Below are 17,208 nucleotides of genomic sequence, written 5' to 3'. Positions count from 1 at the left end.
GTCTTATCAGAAATGACCTTTTCCACGTTAGGAGAAAGCTTTAATCTTCCGCCTCTCGTGACCGTCTCCCATTCTGACAAGAGGCAGTGCTCTTTAGCCTAATCAAGCACATTCATTAAAAACTAATGATTGGGAATTGTAGATTGTGTGCAGGATAGCTAGACAAGGATAGCTTCACACATTGCAAATGCCCCATTGTAATCCTGATCATAATTTACGTAATTTACAAAATGCTCCCAAAAATACTTGGAAAAGAAATTATGTCTCTTTGCTTTGTAATGTAATAGAGGGGCAGCGGGTATGCAAAAATGTGTGTAACAGGACACGGCATTGAATTTCAGATAATGCCCCTCCCCCGCACATGAAATGGTACAGTCCGCCTGTGGTGACCGCCTATTGTGACTCGCCTGTGGTGACCTACGCCTCTACGCGAGACTTCCCTAGATGAAGGAATCATCCTGATCATGTAGCGCCTCTAGCGACCCTCCCACTATACGCAGGTACCAATATGCTTGCTGCTTCCATGTGTTGAGTCATATATTGTATTTAGACTATTCAAATAACGCGGTTCCCGTGTGTGTTTAGCAACTACATAATGTGCTCAGTAATGTAGCGTCCTTTCCGTAAGGCCACAGCAAGTAATTTTTATGGATGACATCAGCGCGCGCTTTAATTTTCGCCTGATTTTGGAGAAAAAATTGTTACCTTCTGAGTGGTCAACATGCCGAAAATGGGCAAGGATGTCTGTTGCCATGCCGGAAGGTGAATGGCAGATAACTTTGAAGAGAGGAGACAAGAAAATGCTCTGATTTAATGTTTTGTTTCCTACTTTGATGCAGTAATATGTGATGCTGGCTGTGTATATGTGATGTTCCCACTGAATCAAAACCATTTGTACAATGATTGAGTCAAAATTTGAAAATGTAGGAACCTTGTTTTTCTTGGCCCGTCTTTTTTTTTTCGCCCGCTCGCATTAGATATGGAGTCTGCGGAGGATGTCATCCATAAAATTTACTTGCTGTGGCCTAATTCATGTTCGCTTGACTTTATCAACCTGTCAGTGCCTGGCGTGCTGTTGCCGTTGTGTAGCTGACATTATCCTATTTTTCCTGCCCTGAAAATGTCGCAAAATTAATGTCCCTTATCGAAACGGTTGCAAGGTCAACCTCCCGTGTCGGAATTGTATGGCCAAAAGTGTCCTAACAAAAGAGGGTATGAAATGAGCTGTAACAGAACTCACTATATCACAGACACATTAAACACGGGTGGAGCGTTCACACTGAAGTGAAATAGCAGTTTGGCTACCAGGTCTCTATTGGACTGGAAGAAAGTGTTGAAATAATAGAGCTACATAAAATGTGTGTGTGTGTGTGTGTGTGTGTGTGTGTGTGTGTGTGTGTGTGTGTGTGTGTGTGTGTGTGTGTGTGTGTGTTTGTGTGTGTGTGTGTGTTTGTGTGTGTGTGTTTGTGTGTGTGTGTTTGTTTGTGTGTGTGTGTGTGTGTGTGTGTGTGTGTGTGTGTGTGTGTGTGTGTGTGTGTGTGTGTGTTTGTGTGTGTAGAGGATGATCCCTAAGAATTTTATTTTTTATGTATATAAATGTGTATATACATCTTGTAGACACTGGAATTTTGTTTTTCACGTATATAAATGTCTATATACATCTTATAGACACTGGAATTTTTTCATGTATATAAATGTGTATATACATCTTGTAGACACTAGAATTTTGTTTTTTATGTACGTGTATAAATGTGCATTTTTATCTTATAGACACTGGAAATTTGACGAAAGAAATCTATTATTATATACCGTCTGGACCTGTCTACATTGTATGACTCTTGTTCTAGTTCGTACTTTTATCAAAAGTTAAGTTATGTTGCCTTTTCCCTTTCTGGTTGCGTCTTGTTGTCTAATTACTCTATGTATTCTGCTGGCAAATGTTATCGCCGAAAGCAGTAGCAACCAAAACACGTTAGTAACCATTATTTAAACAGCAACATTTGAATCAGTAGTATTTCATACTTTAGGTATTTAAAACTGCAGAAACAAGCCCCAAGATGAGTCCTTTATTTTCTGGACGGTAACCTTAAAAATCAATCCAGGTCCTTCCAGTAACCGGTTTTTCGTCAGCATTTTGGGCATTAATGCTCCATGAATGTCGATATATATTGGTAACGATAGTGTTGTTTTAATGTAGTATGTAGATAAGTGACTAGAATATTGACTGAAAATCTGGTTTCCAAGCCCTACTGCCTCCGTAGCAGGCTTATATAACTGGGGGTGGTTTGGTGGTCTTTTGGCTGTTTTCTGATTAGCCCAGTTCTAAAACGGGGGTAATTCAACCAGGCCGGCTATGTTGTCTATATGCAATCAGAAAATAGCACATAAAAGCTCCCAAAGACCCTAAAGACCCCGAAACTCCCAGTTTTTGGCATGCTATGGAGGCTATCTTGCGGCCCTGCATATGCATGAACTTGACCGTTAAGCATGACCCATGTCCAACGCGCTAAATACCCGCAGAAAAGCGGCCCTACGTGGTTTGTTGCTCGTAGCTCAGCCGTAACGCGACGCCATGACGTCAGGTAACGCGTTCTTGGAGGGCAATGACCGAATATTTACCCAGGTTGCAACGGGGCGTACCAAAGACCCCAAAGGTTTTCCTCAACTTCTTAGGGGGTTCAGCTTGGATTTGAACTTGTTTTAACAAGTTTTTTCGACAAGTTTTGCCGACAGAAATTGCACCAGGGGTGGGAGGGGGATTGAAGCATGATTCCATGATTGAAGGAAAAGTTCGGTCGAATATCCTGCTCAGACCTTTAATCTATAATTACATCAACTTTCCATGGTCAAAATACTAAATGTATCTTCTGCATAGTTTAATGATAGCTTAGTTCCTTTGTTACCCAAAGATGTGATGTAAAATGGATACACGATTTGGACAGTTCGTTGTTTCTTCTGACACTGCGCGGTTCACCTAAGTGAGAAGACATGCCTTCTTAGCATACCTTGCGGCAGGTGTGTCCCGGCATTCCGCCGCTGTTTGCCTTGTAGCTTAGCTTATCGTGTGGGCGTGACTCGCACCAGGGGGGCCTTGGACACGCCCAGTGAGCGTCAGACCGTTGGAATAGTGTTGACCAGCGTAGTTCCGCCCACCCTCTCTCTCTATCTCTCACGGGACGATTTTACAGAACATTGTCAACGTCTGTTCCAGGTTTTTTTCTTCGTATCCTGCCGCCGTACGTAGATCTACTGTTCCAACAACATGGGAGACGCAAGCCAAGCCCTGGCCCTGTCCGGCAAGAGTAACTGGAAGGTGGACATGTTCAGCTGCTTCGACAACATCGGGCTGTGCGCGCTCACCTTCTGCTGTCCGTGCGTGACGGCGGGCAAGAACGCCGAGGCCGTCGGGGAGGACTGCCTGAAGTACGGCCTGTACTCCGTCCTCGGCCCGGTCGGGATGTACAGCATGGCCTACACCCGTACGAAAATCGCCGAGAGGGAGGGTTTGCCAGCCGACTTCGTCACCAACTTATTGATCTACGGCACCGTGCCCTGCTGCGCGCTCATGCAGGAGGCTCAGCAAATGGAGAGCGTCAAAGTTCCGCAACCTGCTCAAGCCCAGGAGGAGATGACCAGAGAATAGAAGTGACCACGAGGGGGGAGGGGAGCTCCAGTTTACCGGGACCCACGGGGACAAGCATCACGAGACTTCCAGGGGAAAATCAGCCGACGTTTTCGTGATGAGATCTACAACTACATTGTACTACTGAAAAAAAAACGGGGCCAAAATTAACCTATTAACTCAGGGACAGGGAAAGACAACAAAACGACGCTCTGCGGAAAGAAAGGACAGCATTCAAGAATGTGAACATAGACATCTTTAGAAGGGAGATCTAGAACTAGGCCAACTTGGGTACTGTTTTCAGGCACAGTGAGCAAATACTTTGGGCGTTACAATCAGCTAAAACGCACCGCGCAACATTCCAAGCCAACCCCGACACCTGACACCGTTATGTCGGAATGTTTTCGTGTACAAACAGGCGAGTAGACTTTACACCAGGTGGGACTGAATCACCCCCTTTTGTGATAGAAACATCCATTTGACCAGACAGTGACACCTTGTCCGCCAAGCACTGGCCGTGACCAGATCATAAAATGGACACCACAGACAGAACCTACTAGATAAGAGCCCACGTTGTTTGACTAATATCCATGCTTTTAACCTAGGCATTAATCGTTAACCAGAGCACAAAGTTCATGTAAACATATCTGAGTACTTGTGAAGCGGTGCGGTTACACACTTAAGTTAAAGTCGACCTAACCGGACTATATAATGCCTGTTTATTTTGCTGCAATTTATTTGTGTCCAAAACTTGTGCTTTTGTATGCAGATGTGTAGGTTAGAGCCTTGTTATTACCACTAAAAGATTTGCATATCGTGTGATTGGAATAGGAGTAGGCGTTGTTTTCATAAGATTACAGTGTTTGTATGGGCGATTGGCTTACTGCACAGGTGACTTCAGTAATTATGTCCTGTTTTCCTACCTAGAATGTTTGTTTGCGTTTTTACTTAACCCATCAAGGAAATGTGCTTGGAATTCTACTAAATAATCTACACAGTCTTGCTGTTAAAAGAACATACCCCGTACAGTCTACCCCTTGTATAGTAATTACAAATTGATTACCTTTGCTCGCCTACAAATACACAATCGACATACAGTACAGTATTGTAGGAATAATGAAGCTAATTTCTTACGGTTCAGTAAATATTTGTAACGTTGACAAGAGAATGTAATACACCAGTACCTGCGTTTGTATTCTTATCATTTTGAGTCGCCACTGTGCCATTGTGAATAGATTGCCTGGTACAGGCCATGAAAAAACATTTGTGAGTGCATGGATGGACTCCTTTCTTACAAATCTCTCCTTTTGAATTATATATTACACTTGTCACAGGTACAAGTAACAGCCTAGCGTATAGGCTTATCCAGGGGTGCCAGAGTATACAGTGCAATGTTACGGAAAACAGTGCAATTTTACGGAATACAGTACAAACGTATTAGTATATACAGTACAATTTTACGGAATACAGTGCAATCGTATTTGTATACAGTGCAATTTTATAAGTTAAAATTGCACTGTATACTAGTAAACTTGCACTGTATACTAATACGAGTGCACTGTATTCCGTAAAATTGCACTGTATACTCTGGTAATCCTGTCATCGTCTCATGCATGTGAAGCGATACCGTTCTAAAGCTCAAATCTTTTTGAAATTACGGAGCATCTGAATTTTGTAGTTCAAACTCATCATGGCCAATTTCATTGCATTGACCCGAAGAAAGAATGTTGTATGTCAGGTCATCCTGTCTTATTATAGCTTCATGTGCCAACATCAGAAGGCATTGGAAGATCCCATTGCTGTATGCATGTATAGACTATTGGAACACTTCACATTTTTGACAAGGGTGATTTTTTTAGGAACAGTCCATTTATGCGATAGGTCCATTTTTGGTATGGGGAATGTGGTGAAGCCATCTGCTGCATTTGCTCCAAAGCAAATGTCGGCCTTTTTACTAGTTCTGAATGTTAACCTTCAGTCATGTAAGGTTAACATTTTGGCGCCAAATTTGCATATGGGTAAAGTGGACAAGCTTGGTAAAAAGTAAACTATGAAGGAGTTTTGTCGAAAATAGGAACATGGTTGACAAGATTACACCAATTCTACAAATGAATCGTTTGGTACCAAATTTGCATATGGGTAAAGTGTTATGCATTCGCGTACAAGCTAGGTTAAAACTAAACTAAGAAGGAGTTTTGTGGACAAAAAAGGAACATGGTTGACGAGATTATACCAATTCTACAAATGATATGTGTGTTTACAGTTGAATCTATAATGTTAAAACAACAGCACTTATCGAAAAATAATCCTCTTCGATTTCAAGAAACCTCCACCCAAAACAGACCTGTGCCGTTCAGACATGTTTGTCCGTGCGTGGTGACGAATTCAAACCCTCCCAACCGTTGCATTGCCAGGTTTTATTTGCTAAGAGTACATAGTGCTGGCAGTCTAACTGTTGCCTTAAAAGCACTCTGACGTGTATTGATTAATGTTTCCATCGCTCCCCTCCCCTCCCAAGGCCATTGGTCCAATCGCAACTGCTATAACAAGCTGATATAGTCCCTTGGTCTGGGCTATGTCTATATATCTCATTGTCGTGTGGAAGTGTTCTTGCGGGTCTTGTATAGATGTGATTGCGAAAGATTTGCAGGTTGAATGAACCAATTTTACACACAATAGCACTCCCTTGACTCCAGGAGGACCGTCTAAGGCAAATATCACATCGGCAGTGAGACCTTCGACCTTTGTATGTAGACATGTCTACAGGTGGTCATGCATGGGACGTTGGTAAGGAACATTGGTTGCTAATGGCGGTTTGAAGCTACCTTGGTGAGGCCATCTTAATTTGACTATATGGATGACATCCTCTGGGAACCCCAAAACTGAGGCGAGCGTGCGAATAAAAAAAGTTTGGCCCCCAAAAAAGTTGCTGTCATTATGAAATCTACATGGTCATGAAGGTTGAACAAATGACACAGAGTATGGTATGGCGACTAATCTAGTCTTCAAATTAATTTCTTTCTAATTTTTGTCTTTTTCGTTTGCTTTTATTTTGGCATTATACGACATTGCTATCGTATTCCATTGTTTTCAACTTACGGTATATATTTGCTAAATTTGCAACTGTTTTGTACGATTTACAGTTTGGTTAATTTTTTTTTTGTAAACGGACGAAAATTCATGCGCGCGCGTATGTCATCCATATAATCAAATAAACATGGCCTAAGACAGTGCTAGGTGAGCCCCTCATCAGGACACGGTGTTGGATTTCTCTTGTTTTCTCTCTCACCTCCCAACTATGTGCAGGCATGGAGGTAGAAAATCACACGGTGCGAGAGACCCTTGTGTCAACGTGCTGAGAGGGAAAACAATCACCGTATTTTATTCAAAGGTGTAAAAACGTCAAAACACGAAGTACGATTGTCTGGTAGAGTGGTATCAGGTGTGCCATAGTACAAGTATACAGTGCAAATTACGGAATACAGTGCAATTTTACGGAATACAGTGCAATGTTACTAGTATACAGTGCAATTTTACGCACTACAATACAATCGTATCAGTCTACAGTGCAATCGTGTTAGCATACAGTGCCATTTTACTAGTAAAATTGCACTGTATACTCTGGCATACATGGGTATTGGCAGATGGTTCGGACCTCACTTTTTCCTAAGCTAATCGTAAATGGAACAAATCCTATGGGCTTCTTGAGGTCCAGCTTGCGCCTTTAAAAGCTAAAAATCTGTAATTCAAAGTTACACATTGATATTGTACATTCTTTTTCTTGAAAAGTACATCTATAAAGTTTAGTTTATGTCCAGTGTGTACAGAAGACATGGTTGGTTACCCTGAGCGGGGCAGAGTCTTAACGTTACATGCCTGCTTGGCATCTCTGTAACGGCGAGGCAAAACAACTATAGAGGGATTATGTACGCAAGCATAGGGCTACCCTGGGTGCCAAACTAGTATCGGGCCGTTAGCCGTTTTCCTTCGGCGGCCAAGAGTCCTTCGCCCGTTGTAAGGGTCAGCCAAACTCCCCCCGGGCTAGTCTCCCCGTGGCGGTAATTTAGACAGGCGGCCGAAGGGCTCTTGGCTGCCGAAGGGAACAGCTAGCGGCCCGAAACGAGTTTGGCATCCAGGGTAGCATAGGGCGGCTTGGAAGAATTAGCCTCTTCCATGTTCCCACCGTCGCTGGATAACGTAGGTTGCAAACTATACCCCTTAGGCCACACCAATTTAATTTGTTGGTTCTCATCGATTCGCCTGTTCATTTTTTTCTGATTTGCCCAAAAAAATCTTGTTCTGAATCAGCCCAAAAATGCTTATATTTTGCCCCCAGCCATACAGTTTTTCCTTCAAATTTTACAAAGGACGATCGAAGAACCATAAGTCCACAGTGGTCGGTCTGCCTCCTAGGTTCAACCTGGATCAGAAACAACAAAGTTGCCATCAGTACCATGTGAAAATATCTGCCAACTTCAGTACTCAAGGGAATAATGGTTGATACATGTGACAACTCTTAGTAAACCATGTAACAATGATGTTTCGTTTTCATAAGTAGGAATGATGCTTGCTTGGTTTACCTGGGTTAACTTGGCAAATGAAGTAAGCCGAGTAAATGCAAGCGCTGTCGGCCCAGTTGCCACTTTTCGTCATTTGTACGCAGTCTTGAAATTGGGCGGCAATATGGTCTTTATGTGGTTCTCCCGGACCCCACTGGGTGTACGCTCCAAGGGAAGTGCCGTCATCCCACGTAAACACTCCTTCCTCGCGCTCATCGGAGAGGCCGAGCCAGAATCCGCCGTCATTGCCAGTAGTGGTCTTAAACAGGGACATCAGGAAAGCGTTGGTCTCCGCCTCTCGGGGCATGGCGAGGGTGCCGCCATCTTGACGGCAGGTCGCGGTTGCTTCGCTGAAGTCCTTCTGGGTGTCGAATACCTTGTAGCAGCTTCCACGCCACTGGTGATAACTTCCTTTAGGACAGGCTGGGGAAAACACGTTTTGTTTGTGTTGATCTTCCAAAGAGCTAATTTTATGCAATACGAATATAACGATAAAAACAAGACAACCAATTGTTAGATGAATCATCAGACAGCCTATGGCCAATGTGCAGTCAAAGTAGACTGGATGTCTCACCTGCAACAAATGCCGTTGGCCCCACCAGTCCTATTTCACTCTTTTGTCCCGGGTGGCCAATCGGCCCCCTGGCCCCCTTCTCTCCTGGAGGACTAGGTGGCACGACAGATCCAGGACCAGCTGGGCCCATGGCTCCCTTCTTTCCTGGAGGACCAGGAGGCCCGGCAGACCGAGGGCCAACTGGGCCCATGCACCCATTCTGTCCTGGAGGGCCAGGAGGACCAGGAGGCCCAACACACCGAGGGCCAGCTGGGCCCGTGACTCCCTTCTGTCCAGGAGGACCAGGAGGCCCAACAGACCGAGGACCAACTGTCCCAATGGCTCCCTTCTCTCCTGGTTGTCCAAAAGGCCCAGGAGGCCCGGGCGACCCAGGGCCAACTGGGCCCATGGACCCATTCTGTCCTGGAGGGCCAGCTGGCCCCGTGGCTCCCTTCTCTCCAGGAGGCCCAGGCGGCGCGGCAAACCAGGATGAAGTGACTTTAACTATTTCGAAATAAAGAAGAGAATCGAAAGAACCTGTAAATAACGTACGTACCGTACGTATGTAAATAACCTGTACGTACGTGTCTTCTCTGTCACAAACAGTGGAAGATTTAGCTCTTCAATGTACCAAAACTGAATTGAGAACACATTCCTTATGAGATCACTTCCCTTACTTTTCAAACATGACAGGTAAAGCAATGCGTGTAAGGAACTTGCCTGCAAAGAAACACAACAGTATGACGATCACTACGGCAAACCCAATGCCTGCTATCTGCCAAATCTTGTTGCGAACGCGCCAACACTTGTTAACGTCCGCCGTGTCGTGGGCGGTGTCTGTTGAACAATTAAAGAGGAATATGCAATTTCACAGTCCTATCTGACAATATAATGTAAAGTAACATATAATGTGGCAATATAATGTGAAGAAACATTATAATGCAATAACGCAATGTAAATACTCAGTTTTTAATTTTCCCCAGTCTTTGCTTTGCTTTGTTTCCATAACCGTTTGTATGTCATTCTAGCGGCAACATGAAAAAAAACATTTTACACTCAATCGCCAGCATGTGATGGAAATAAATATTAAATGTCGAAATAACTAAAAACATAAACAAAACAACCTACCGCATACCTTATGATTTGCTAGTGTAAGGTACAAACGACAAACATAGCGCCAATATTCCCATTCTACTATACTGTGACCGCCAAGTGACCAAATATTTAGCAGATCGCTCAACGAATTTCACAGATAAAGAAAGATTTTTCCCGTATTGCGTGTTTTGTTGTCTTTTAGATCATGTATTTTTCCACTTTGAATCATACTTCAAGTTTGATACCATTGCCCATTTAGTTTCTGTTCGGTCGTTCAGCGAGCGACGTGCGCCTAGTAGAAAGTGAGTCTCAAAGGATGAAAGAAAAACAACCACAGAAATTTGCAGCCCAAAGTGGAAAGTGTTTACCTGCTCTAGAGGCGTACAAAGTGTTTGGTATGTTCGCAGTGGCGTCAGCAACCGCCAGCCAATCAGTCTGAGGCTCCTGCTCAGGTGTGTCACCTGGAGAAATATTTCAAAACTAGAGAAGTAACATTTGCAAAGCAAATGCATAATGTTTACCTTCGGACATGGTCTGCTCTGGTAATTCTCAGTACCAAAACACATTCACATACATGTACTACTAGTACTAGTATATGGTGACAGGAGCAGAGCAGACCATGAAATTGCAACATTGTGTAACCCAACACCAGTCACTATGGTGACAGACGTAAACAAATCATGTCATTGGCCAGGTCAGAGGTCACGGTTTGAAGAAGAAGAAGAAGAAGAAACTGAGTAAAAGCAATATGTTTTCCTTCGGTAAACATAATTAGGATGTCATTTTGCAGAATTTACCTGAACTTTTCAATCTTCAAAGTCTTCCCTCAGCTGGACTAAGAGAATCCCAGTTGTGTCGGTCACATACACGACGTGCAAGCTACTGGAAAGGTTTTTATTTATTTATTTTAACTTATCCACTGCAAAATCAAGGAGTTGTAGGTATGCATTTTGGGTGCGAGGCACGGCCGGTGCGTCTTGTCAGATTTCTGGACAGCAAAAACACGCCCTACACCAGGCAGGCGCTTAACAACAATGAGCAATTTTACCTCAAACGAATAAAATATAAAATAAAAATACGAAAGATAAAAGCAAAGCAAACAGATTGCACGATTTGCAAACATAAAACTTCTCGTGGGCGAGACTTATCAAATGAACACGTAATTGCTTTAATTGCTAGATATTGAGTTGCTGTTGTATTGATGTCTCTTTGCTTTGAAAACAATATTAAATACAGTTTGCATTTGTAGGTTAACAATTATAGCGCGTTCTGTCTTCGTAGTAAAGAACACACTTACTATACTAAGGTAAGGTAAAAATTGAGTACGGCAGTTATCAGTCTCCTTATTTGTGGGGACCGTCAATAAATAGCTAGAATAAGCCTACGATAAAGAATCGAATGACATCACATTTTGGCCTTCCAATATATCAGCATACTATGGGATAGCATTGATTCAACTTACTATATATATATTAGAAGAATATTCCAAAGTACAATATTTTTTTAATCTGTATATTTCAATTTTTGGTGCAAAATATTACATAATGCCCCCTTAAAAACAAAGATATAAGCAAAGTTAGCAGATTGCACTATTTGTAAACATTAAACGTTTTACAGAGGAGACTAATTATATGGACACGTAATCGTTTAAATCGCTTTATGTTGAAGCCAGTCGGCTACTAAAAGAGTTACCGCTGTATTAATCTCTTTAGATATAATGGTTTTATTATTCTTTATCATTAAATGTTCTAAACAACGATTACGCCAAACAAACTAAGACATAAGTCAGGAAAGCGACTCTGTTTCCAGAGCAAGCCGCTAGGTAACTGCCTGGAATTTCATACTTGGGGTATTTGAAAGTTACGTGAAGGTGAACATAACCTATTCAAATAACAACCTCATTCGCATAATTTATGAGAAAATGATAGAATGGCATTCTTTAGTTAAGATAAGACTGTCCTTTGGTGTAGAAAATGATCAACAGATATAACTCATGCAATTTAGGATCCTATTTGCATAATCATGGGGATTAATATATAATTCCTGAGTCATAAAGTCATAATATCATTTGGCGAAGGTATGAGATCGTAGAACTCTATTTATTAATAATTTGCTCTTTAAAGTAATGTACAGTGTCACACGTCAGCGTTTTTCTACGGGATGGGCAGCGAAAGAAATTCAAACATCTTCAGTAGATGGATAACAGTTTGCCTATGTTGCCTTGCCTATGTTTGAATTATTTTGCTAACAAATAATTAATATTCCTTATGTACTCGTATGTATGTATTATTTCATATCAATTTCATTTCATCTCAATTTATGTATACTATTGTTTCATTATCGCTATTGTATCATTTTTTCCATGTTTGAATTATTTTGCTAACAATTCCTTATGTATGTATGTATTATTTCAATTCAATTATGTTTAGTTTTGGTTAGTATAGAGGAGGAGGGCTTAGCATAAGCTAAATAACCTTTTTTCCTCCTCCTGCACCTGTTTTATTTATTATTAGTGTATTATGTATAATTATTTTATTGCTGTTGTGCAAATAAACAAACAAACAGTCCCACGGTTTCTGTTTATGCGCTGAGTCCGAAATCAGGGTCGTAGTTTGCAAGCACGGCTGCGTACGTAGCTGTGTCAAAACCACACGCCTTCACTTCGGGACGATCAAACATGGCGGCCTTCCACCCGAGAATCTTGGGGAACTCGGCTTGCGTTAGCGCCAGGTCGCCGTGGAGTGTCGTCTCAAAGCGCTCGAAAAACGGACAGACGCTGTAGTCAAGAAAACCAGGCTCGTCGCCGCCGAAGAACGGCTTGCCACCGGAGGCCAACGCCTTCTCCAGGAACGACAGCCCCTCTTTGAAGGCCTTGAAGGCATCTTGTCGTTCCTCTCCCTCCGTTCGTTTGGTCTTCATATAATTGGAGATAATCTAGCCGGAAGAAAGTTTGAATATAATGAGTCAAAGTTATGGATAAGAATTCAGTGTGGGGTGCAAAAGACGACAAATAACGCACAGGCAATGAGAACTGAAATAAGAAAGAATATATATTATGGTGTAGAGACACGTACGTGGGAACCAAAAAACATAGCTCTCACATGATGACATTGCACAAGTTTGTAAGCAACCAACATGGCGGATGATGAATTACGTCATCATCACGTGACTGCAAAATACCCTATAAAGTATCGTGCTGACCTTGGCGTCCCAGACGGCTTGCAGCATCCCGATCCGCGCCTTCTCGAGAGGCTCCTCCGGTAGCAGCTTCCTGCCCGGGAAGACCCGGTCCAGGTACTCGTTACACACCAGGGACTCGTACACGACTTTGCCGTCATGCTGCAGGGTGGGCACCTTGGCCAGGGGGTTGATGCTGAAGAACCACTCTGGCTTGCTCTTCGTGCAGACGTTGACGGTCTCGTATCTATGGGGGAGGGGGGTATGGTAGACATGTTTAAAGTTAAAACTTTAGATCCAGCACAATAAAATTCTCTATAGCTTTCGACCAGTCACTCTGGTCTTCCTCAGTACTACTGACCCAGTGAGGCTAGTCACGTGGCTTCTGTGAAGTGTGACGTTAACACTGGGTCAAAGGTATCTGGTAGACGATGTCGGCCCCCGTCGCGGTTGAGTGAAGGGTGATGGGCCCTGATGTTAAAAGCGTCTTTCACACCTCTCAGGAAATAGTCTTGTTCAGTATCCAATCATAGATTTTCCAATGTCCGAACAAGACTATTTCTACACGCATGGTATCTTGCATTGTCAATTGGTGAATAAATTAATATACATTGATTGACCAGGATAAAATGAACAATACGTACTCGATACCCTTGGCAGCCAGAACCAGTCTGGTCCGGTGGGCGAACGGACAGAACCGCATGCTGATGAGACGGAGTACGCCCGGCGCCGGGGGTTCGGGAGGGCTGGAACCTGTGCAAAAAGTTGCGTTGTTACCAATTATGCAAATGATAACCTAATTTGCATAACTAATGTGAAAATTCCGTGATACCTTATTGGTAAATGATGGGAATTTTATACCTTGTGACATGTGTAAGTTACGTAAAGGTTACTATCATCATGCGTATATCATGTTAATGTAGATGTAATTTGCATATTTCGTGAGGACATGTTAGAATGAAGAACAGGAATTTCACACGCAAAATATTGTAATTTGAATTTCGAAAACCATAAACTAAACTAGATTATGGTAATTACGACCATAGTCAATGAGACAAATAAAAAATATTTACAAAAACTCATATTTCATGGAGGTATGAAGTGTCCGAATTCTCCTTAAGGCTGTACCAGGGTATCGCTGAGAGACAGCGGGCAAAAATTTCAAAATAAAGTTTTTTAAAAACTAACCATCAAATATGGTAGTTAAGTACATCTCTGTTTTCATAATCTGACATGTTTGTCCCACCACCGATGTTAACGTTTTTGGGTGCAAAATTCAAGGATTAACGTCGAGTTTTTAACTGCCGGTTTTGGGTGGTGATACCTCTTGGAAGGGCAGTTTAGGTCATCCAAGGGGTAAACGTGCTGTCGCATTTCTTTGTCACTTAGGTGTTAGTGCGACAATCTTTTAATCTGTTAATAATTTGTAACCGTAACCGATAGGTGTTTACCAAAGCATGACTTGCATTTTTTCGTGGAAGGGGAGGGAGAACAGGTGAGACACCTTTACCAGCTCCCTCCCCAAATCACATCAATAAAAAGCATTGTAAACATTGGAATTATACACACTGTAAGAGTAATACATAAAGATACATATACAAAAATATGGACTTGTAACATGTCCGTCAGCGTGGTCTTAATGCTATGCATGTACCACATCTGCAAGCCGCAGACCATGTACATGTACATATGATGTCTGTGTCAAAGTTGTCCTGAAACCTGTTGCTTACTGATAGGACACCGTTTGAATTGCAAAATGTCCGACTGACTTGACGCTGCAACCCTCAAGACCCTAATTGTCGTTCTGGACTAGTCTCTAGTTTACCGGTGCAATAGCTCAATTGGTAGCTATAGAGTGCTCGCTTTGTAACCGCGAGGTCGTGAGTTCAAACCCCGGCCGGGTCATACCAAAGACTTTTAAAAATGGTATACACTTCTTTCTCTGCTTAGCACTCAGCACATGTGAGAAAGAGTGTGGGAAGGTCAAACACACAGCACTACCAGTGGACTAGCCCCCTGCTGTAGTGCCTTGCACAACTGTGTGTCGCCCAAGGGCTACGGAAATGGACATGGGCACCAAAACCCTATGCTCTGTATAGAGCACGGGTAGACTAGTCTCTACTCACCTGTTTTGTAGGCCTTCTGAGTCGGCATGGCTGGAGCTGGTACTGTACGCTAACGTCGACGTGGGATCCTGATCCTGAAGTTAGAAAATCGACGTCGCTCACTGCTTATAAAGGAGCTGTTGTGACTTCTCACGATGACGAAGCAACACAAACTTCGGCTAGAGCCTTGTAGAAAAGCAGGTAGCTTCAATCACGATGACGCAGCACATGTACATGTACAGTACTTCGGAAACAACAACGACAGAGCTACCATTTGTCGAAAGGGGGCGCTGTGGAAACGCCATTCGGCTGCTAAAATTTTCAAGCAAATGTTTGAAGGGAAACGCTTCTTGTCTGTGCCGTTTTCATAGGCTGTTGACGATGCTTGACATTTCTTGTGGTTTATTTTTCTAGGAAATCTGAAACCGTTACAACTCAAGTGCCCATGGTAAACTGGACTTCCGAATGGCTCGTGAATAATGATTGCGGTGGTGAGTAGCGTTCCTCTTATTTCTTGCGTGTAATAAAGAAGCTGTTGTGACTTCTCATGATGACGAAGCAACACAAACTTCATGTACATGTACTTGGTAAACAACAACTGCGGAACGTTATAACTACCATTTGTCGGAAGGGGGCGCTGTGACAACGTCTGTAACACGGCTGAAAGCATGTTGAATGCTAGCGCTGCTGCAGCTGGTGGCATTTGATCCTAACAATTAGCCCTCCGCAATTCGTGCGTTTTATACTTGTAATTCGTGCAAAACGTTGTATAATTGTAATATAGAACGCACTTTGAGACTTCGTAGCTCTTAAGCTTGCGGAGCAGCAAACCATATTTCTTGTTTTGCTGTGTGAATATCTTATGCCACATGTCATATGACGAGACGAATTCCTTACTTATTGTGTAAAGTTGGTCTTGTATTCTTTTCATGGTAATGCAGACCCCCAAACAACCAGGATGACACATAGGCTAAGTACACAGGTGTTAAAAAGCAGAAAATGATTATGAATATTGCAACATCGTGAACGAAGTTAGATATAAAAAAATGAAAGAATTGGAGTACAGGGAATATTAACTTTTATTACAACTGGTGGTATAATGGTAACATAAAGTAATACAATGTACCAACTGGTCATTGTTAAGAAATCAAATCAAACTTCTGTCCAAAACTCTTATATTCCTTTTGGTTATTCAAACGTTTAGCTGTCAATCTCTACTGCTCTGGTTAACAAAGATACAAACCCATGAATTTTCGAACAAAATGTAACGATAGCATTTGATGAGCTGTACAATGAATTGCAAATATTTTGTATCCTCCAGTGTCCAGTGTCTATGGGTACTTTGATACTTAATGGTGCGATCGGGGGAAAGAATTCAAGAAAACTTTGTATAAACACAATTCTGGTAAAACGTTTTAAACGTAATTTTTTTCTTTTTCTCTTTTTCTAAATAAGGTCTCAAAGAAGAACAAGAAGGTATTTGCGCACTGCTCTGAATCACAACATTCAGTAGCTATCAAATACTGGCGAAATATCAACATTTCTTGGAAAAAACGTTGTTTCCTGAGTGTGTATAAACATAATTCTGGTAAAACGTTTTAACGTAAACTTTTTTTTTGTTTTTTTGTGATAAGCTTAAGGTCTCAAAGAAGAACAAGTTTTTGCGCAGTGCTCTGAATCACAACGGTCTGTAGTTATCATATACTGGCGAAATATCAACATTTCCTGGAAAAAAAGATGTTGGGTCCCTTGGTCTTCTCTGGTCCGACACTAAGGCGCCATCATGATTTAGTGACCATCACTGCCTGGGTCGTCTGGGATGTTGAAGCGGACTCGCTTGGCGAGCATCTTGGCCTTACAGACTGTAGCCACCTTGTGATCCTGTTGTTTGTGGGATGGTAGAATTGCTATTAATATATATTAGGGACCAAACCGAAACCGAACAAATTTTGATTGAATGTGAAACAACTTGAGTGCCCGTTTAAAGTTAAAACTTTTGATCCAACACAAAGAAATCTCTCACCTAGAGCTTTCGACCAGTCACTCTGGTCTTCCTCAGTAGACTGACCAGTGTTGACGTCACACTTCAAAGAAGCC

General features: G+C 42.3%; 4 protein-coding genes across 4 annotated transcripts in view; 1 reads left to right on the top strand and 3 right to left on the bottom strand.

The window, feature by feature from the left end:
• The first annotated feature begins 3,080 nt into the window (after nt 1-3,080).
• On the top strand, nt 3,081-4,866 carry LOC109473907 (cell number regulator 10-like). Its single transcript, XM_019774058.1, has one exon. The coding sequence runs from the start codon at nt 3,263-3,265 to the stop codon at nt 3,641-3,643; it is 381 nt and encodes a 126-aa protein (XP_019629617.1). The 5' UTR covers nt 3,081-3,262; the 3' UTR covers nt 3,644-4,866.
• A 3,171-nt stretch (nt 4,867-8,037) lies between these two features.
• Nucleotides 8,038-9,143, bottom strand: LOC109473414 (collagen alpha chain CG42342-like). Its single transcript, XM_019773274.1, has 3 exons — nt 8,756-9,143; nt 8,332-8,604; nt 8,038-8,042 (listed from the first exon to the last, which is right to left on the bottom strand). The coding sequence occupies exons 1-3, from the start codon at nt 9,141-9,143 to the stop codon at nt 8,038-8,040; spliced, it is 666 nt and encodes a 221-aa protein (XP_019628833.1).
• A 3,251-nt stretch (nt 9,144-12,394) lies between these two features.
• Nucleotides 12,395-15,328, bottom strand: LOC109473449 (glutathione S-transferase omega-1-like). The gene is made up of 4 exons (XM_019773310.1): nt 15,133-15,328; nt 13,651-13,759; nt 13,031-13,253; nt 12,395-12,763 (listed from the first exon to the last, which is right to left on the bottom strand). Exons 1-4 carry the CDS (start codon nt 15,158-15,160, stop codon nt 12,410-12,412), a joined length of 714 nt encoding a protein of 237 aa, XP_019628869.1. The 5' UTR covers nt 15,161-15,328; the 3' UTR covers nt 12,395-12,409.
• A 1,420-nt stretch (nt 15,329-16,748) lies between these two features.
• The window catches only part of LOC109473482, a 2,018-nt gene continuing 1,558 nt past the window's right edge, over nt 16,749-17,208 (bottom strand). The window contains exon 4 of the mRNA XM_019773343.1: nt 16,749-16,850. The gene's annotated coding sequence lies outside the window, so the exon portion shown is untranslated. The remainder of the gene's footprint in view (nt 16,851-17,208) is intronic.

The sequence above is a fragment of the Branchiostoma belcheri genome, unplaced genomic scaffold, assembly GCF_001625305.1.
Source record: "Branchiostoma belcheri isolate BF01 breed outbred unplaced genomic scaffold, Haploidv18h27 scaffold3, whole genome shotgun sequence".
In the NCBI taxonomy this organism is placed as follows: domain Eukaryota; kingdom Metazoa; phylum Chordata; class Leptocardii; order Amphioxiformes; family Branchiostomatidae; genus Branchiostoma; species Branchiostoma belcheri.
The sequence above is the reverse complement of the archived record's forward strand: the minus strand, read 5'-3'. Positions and strand labels throughout refer to the sequence as shown.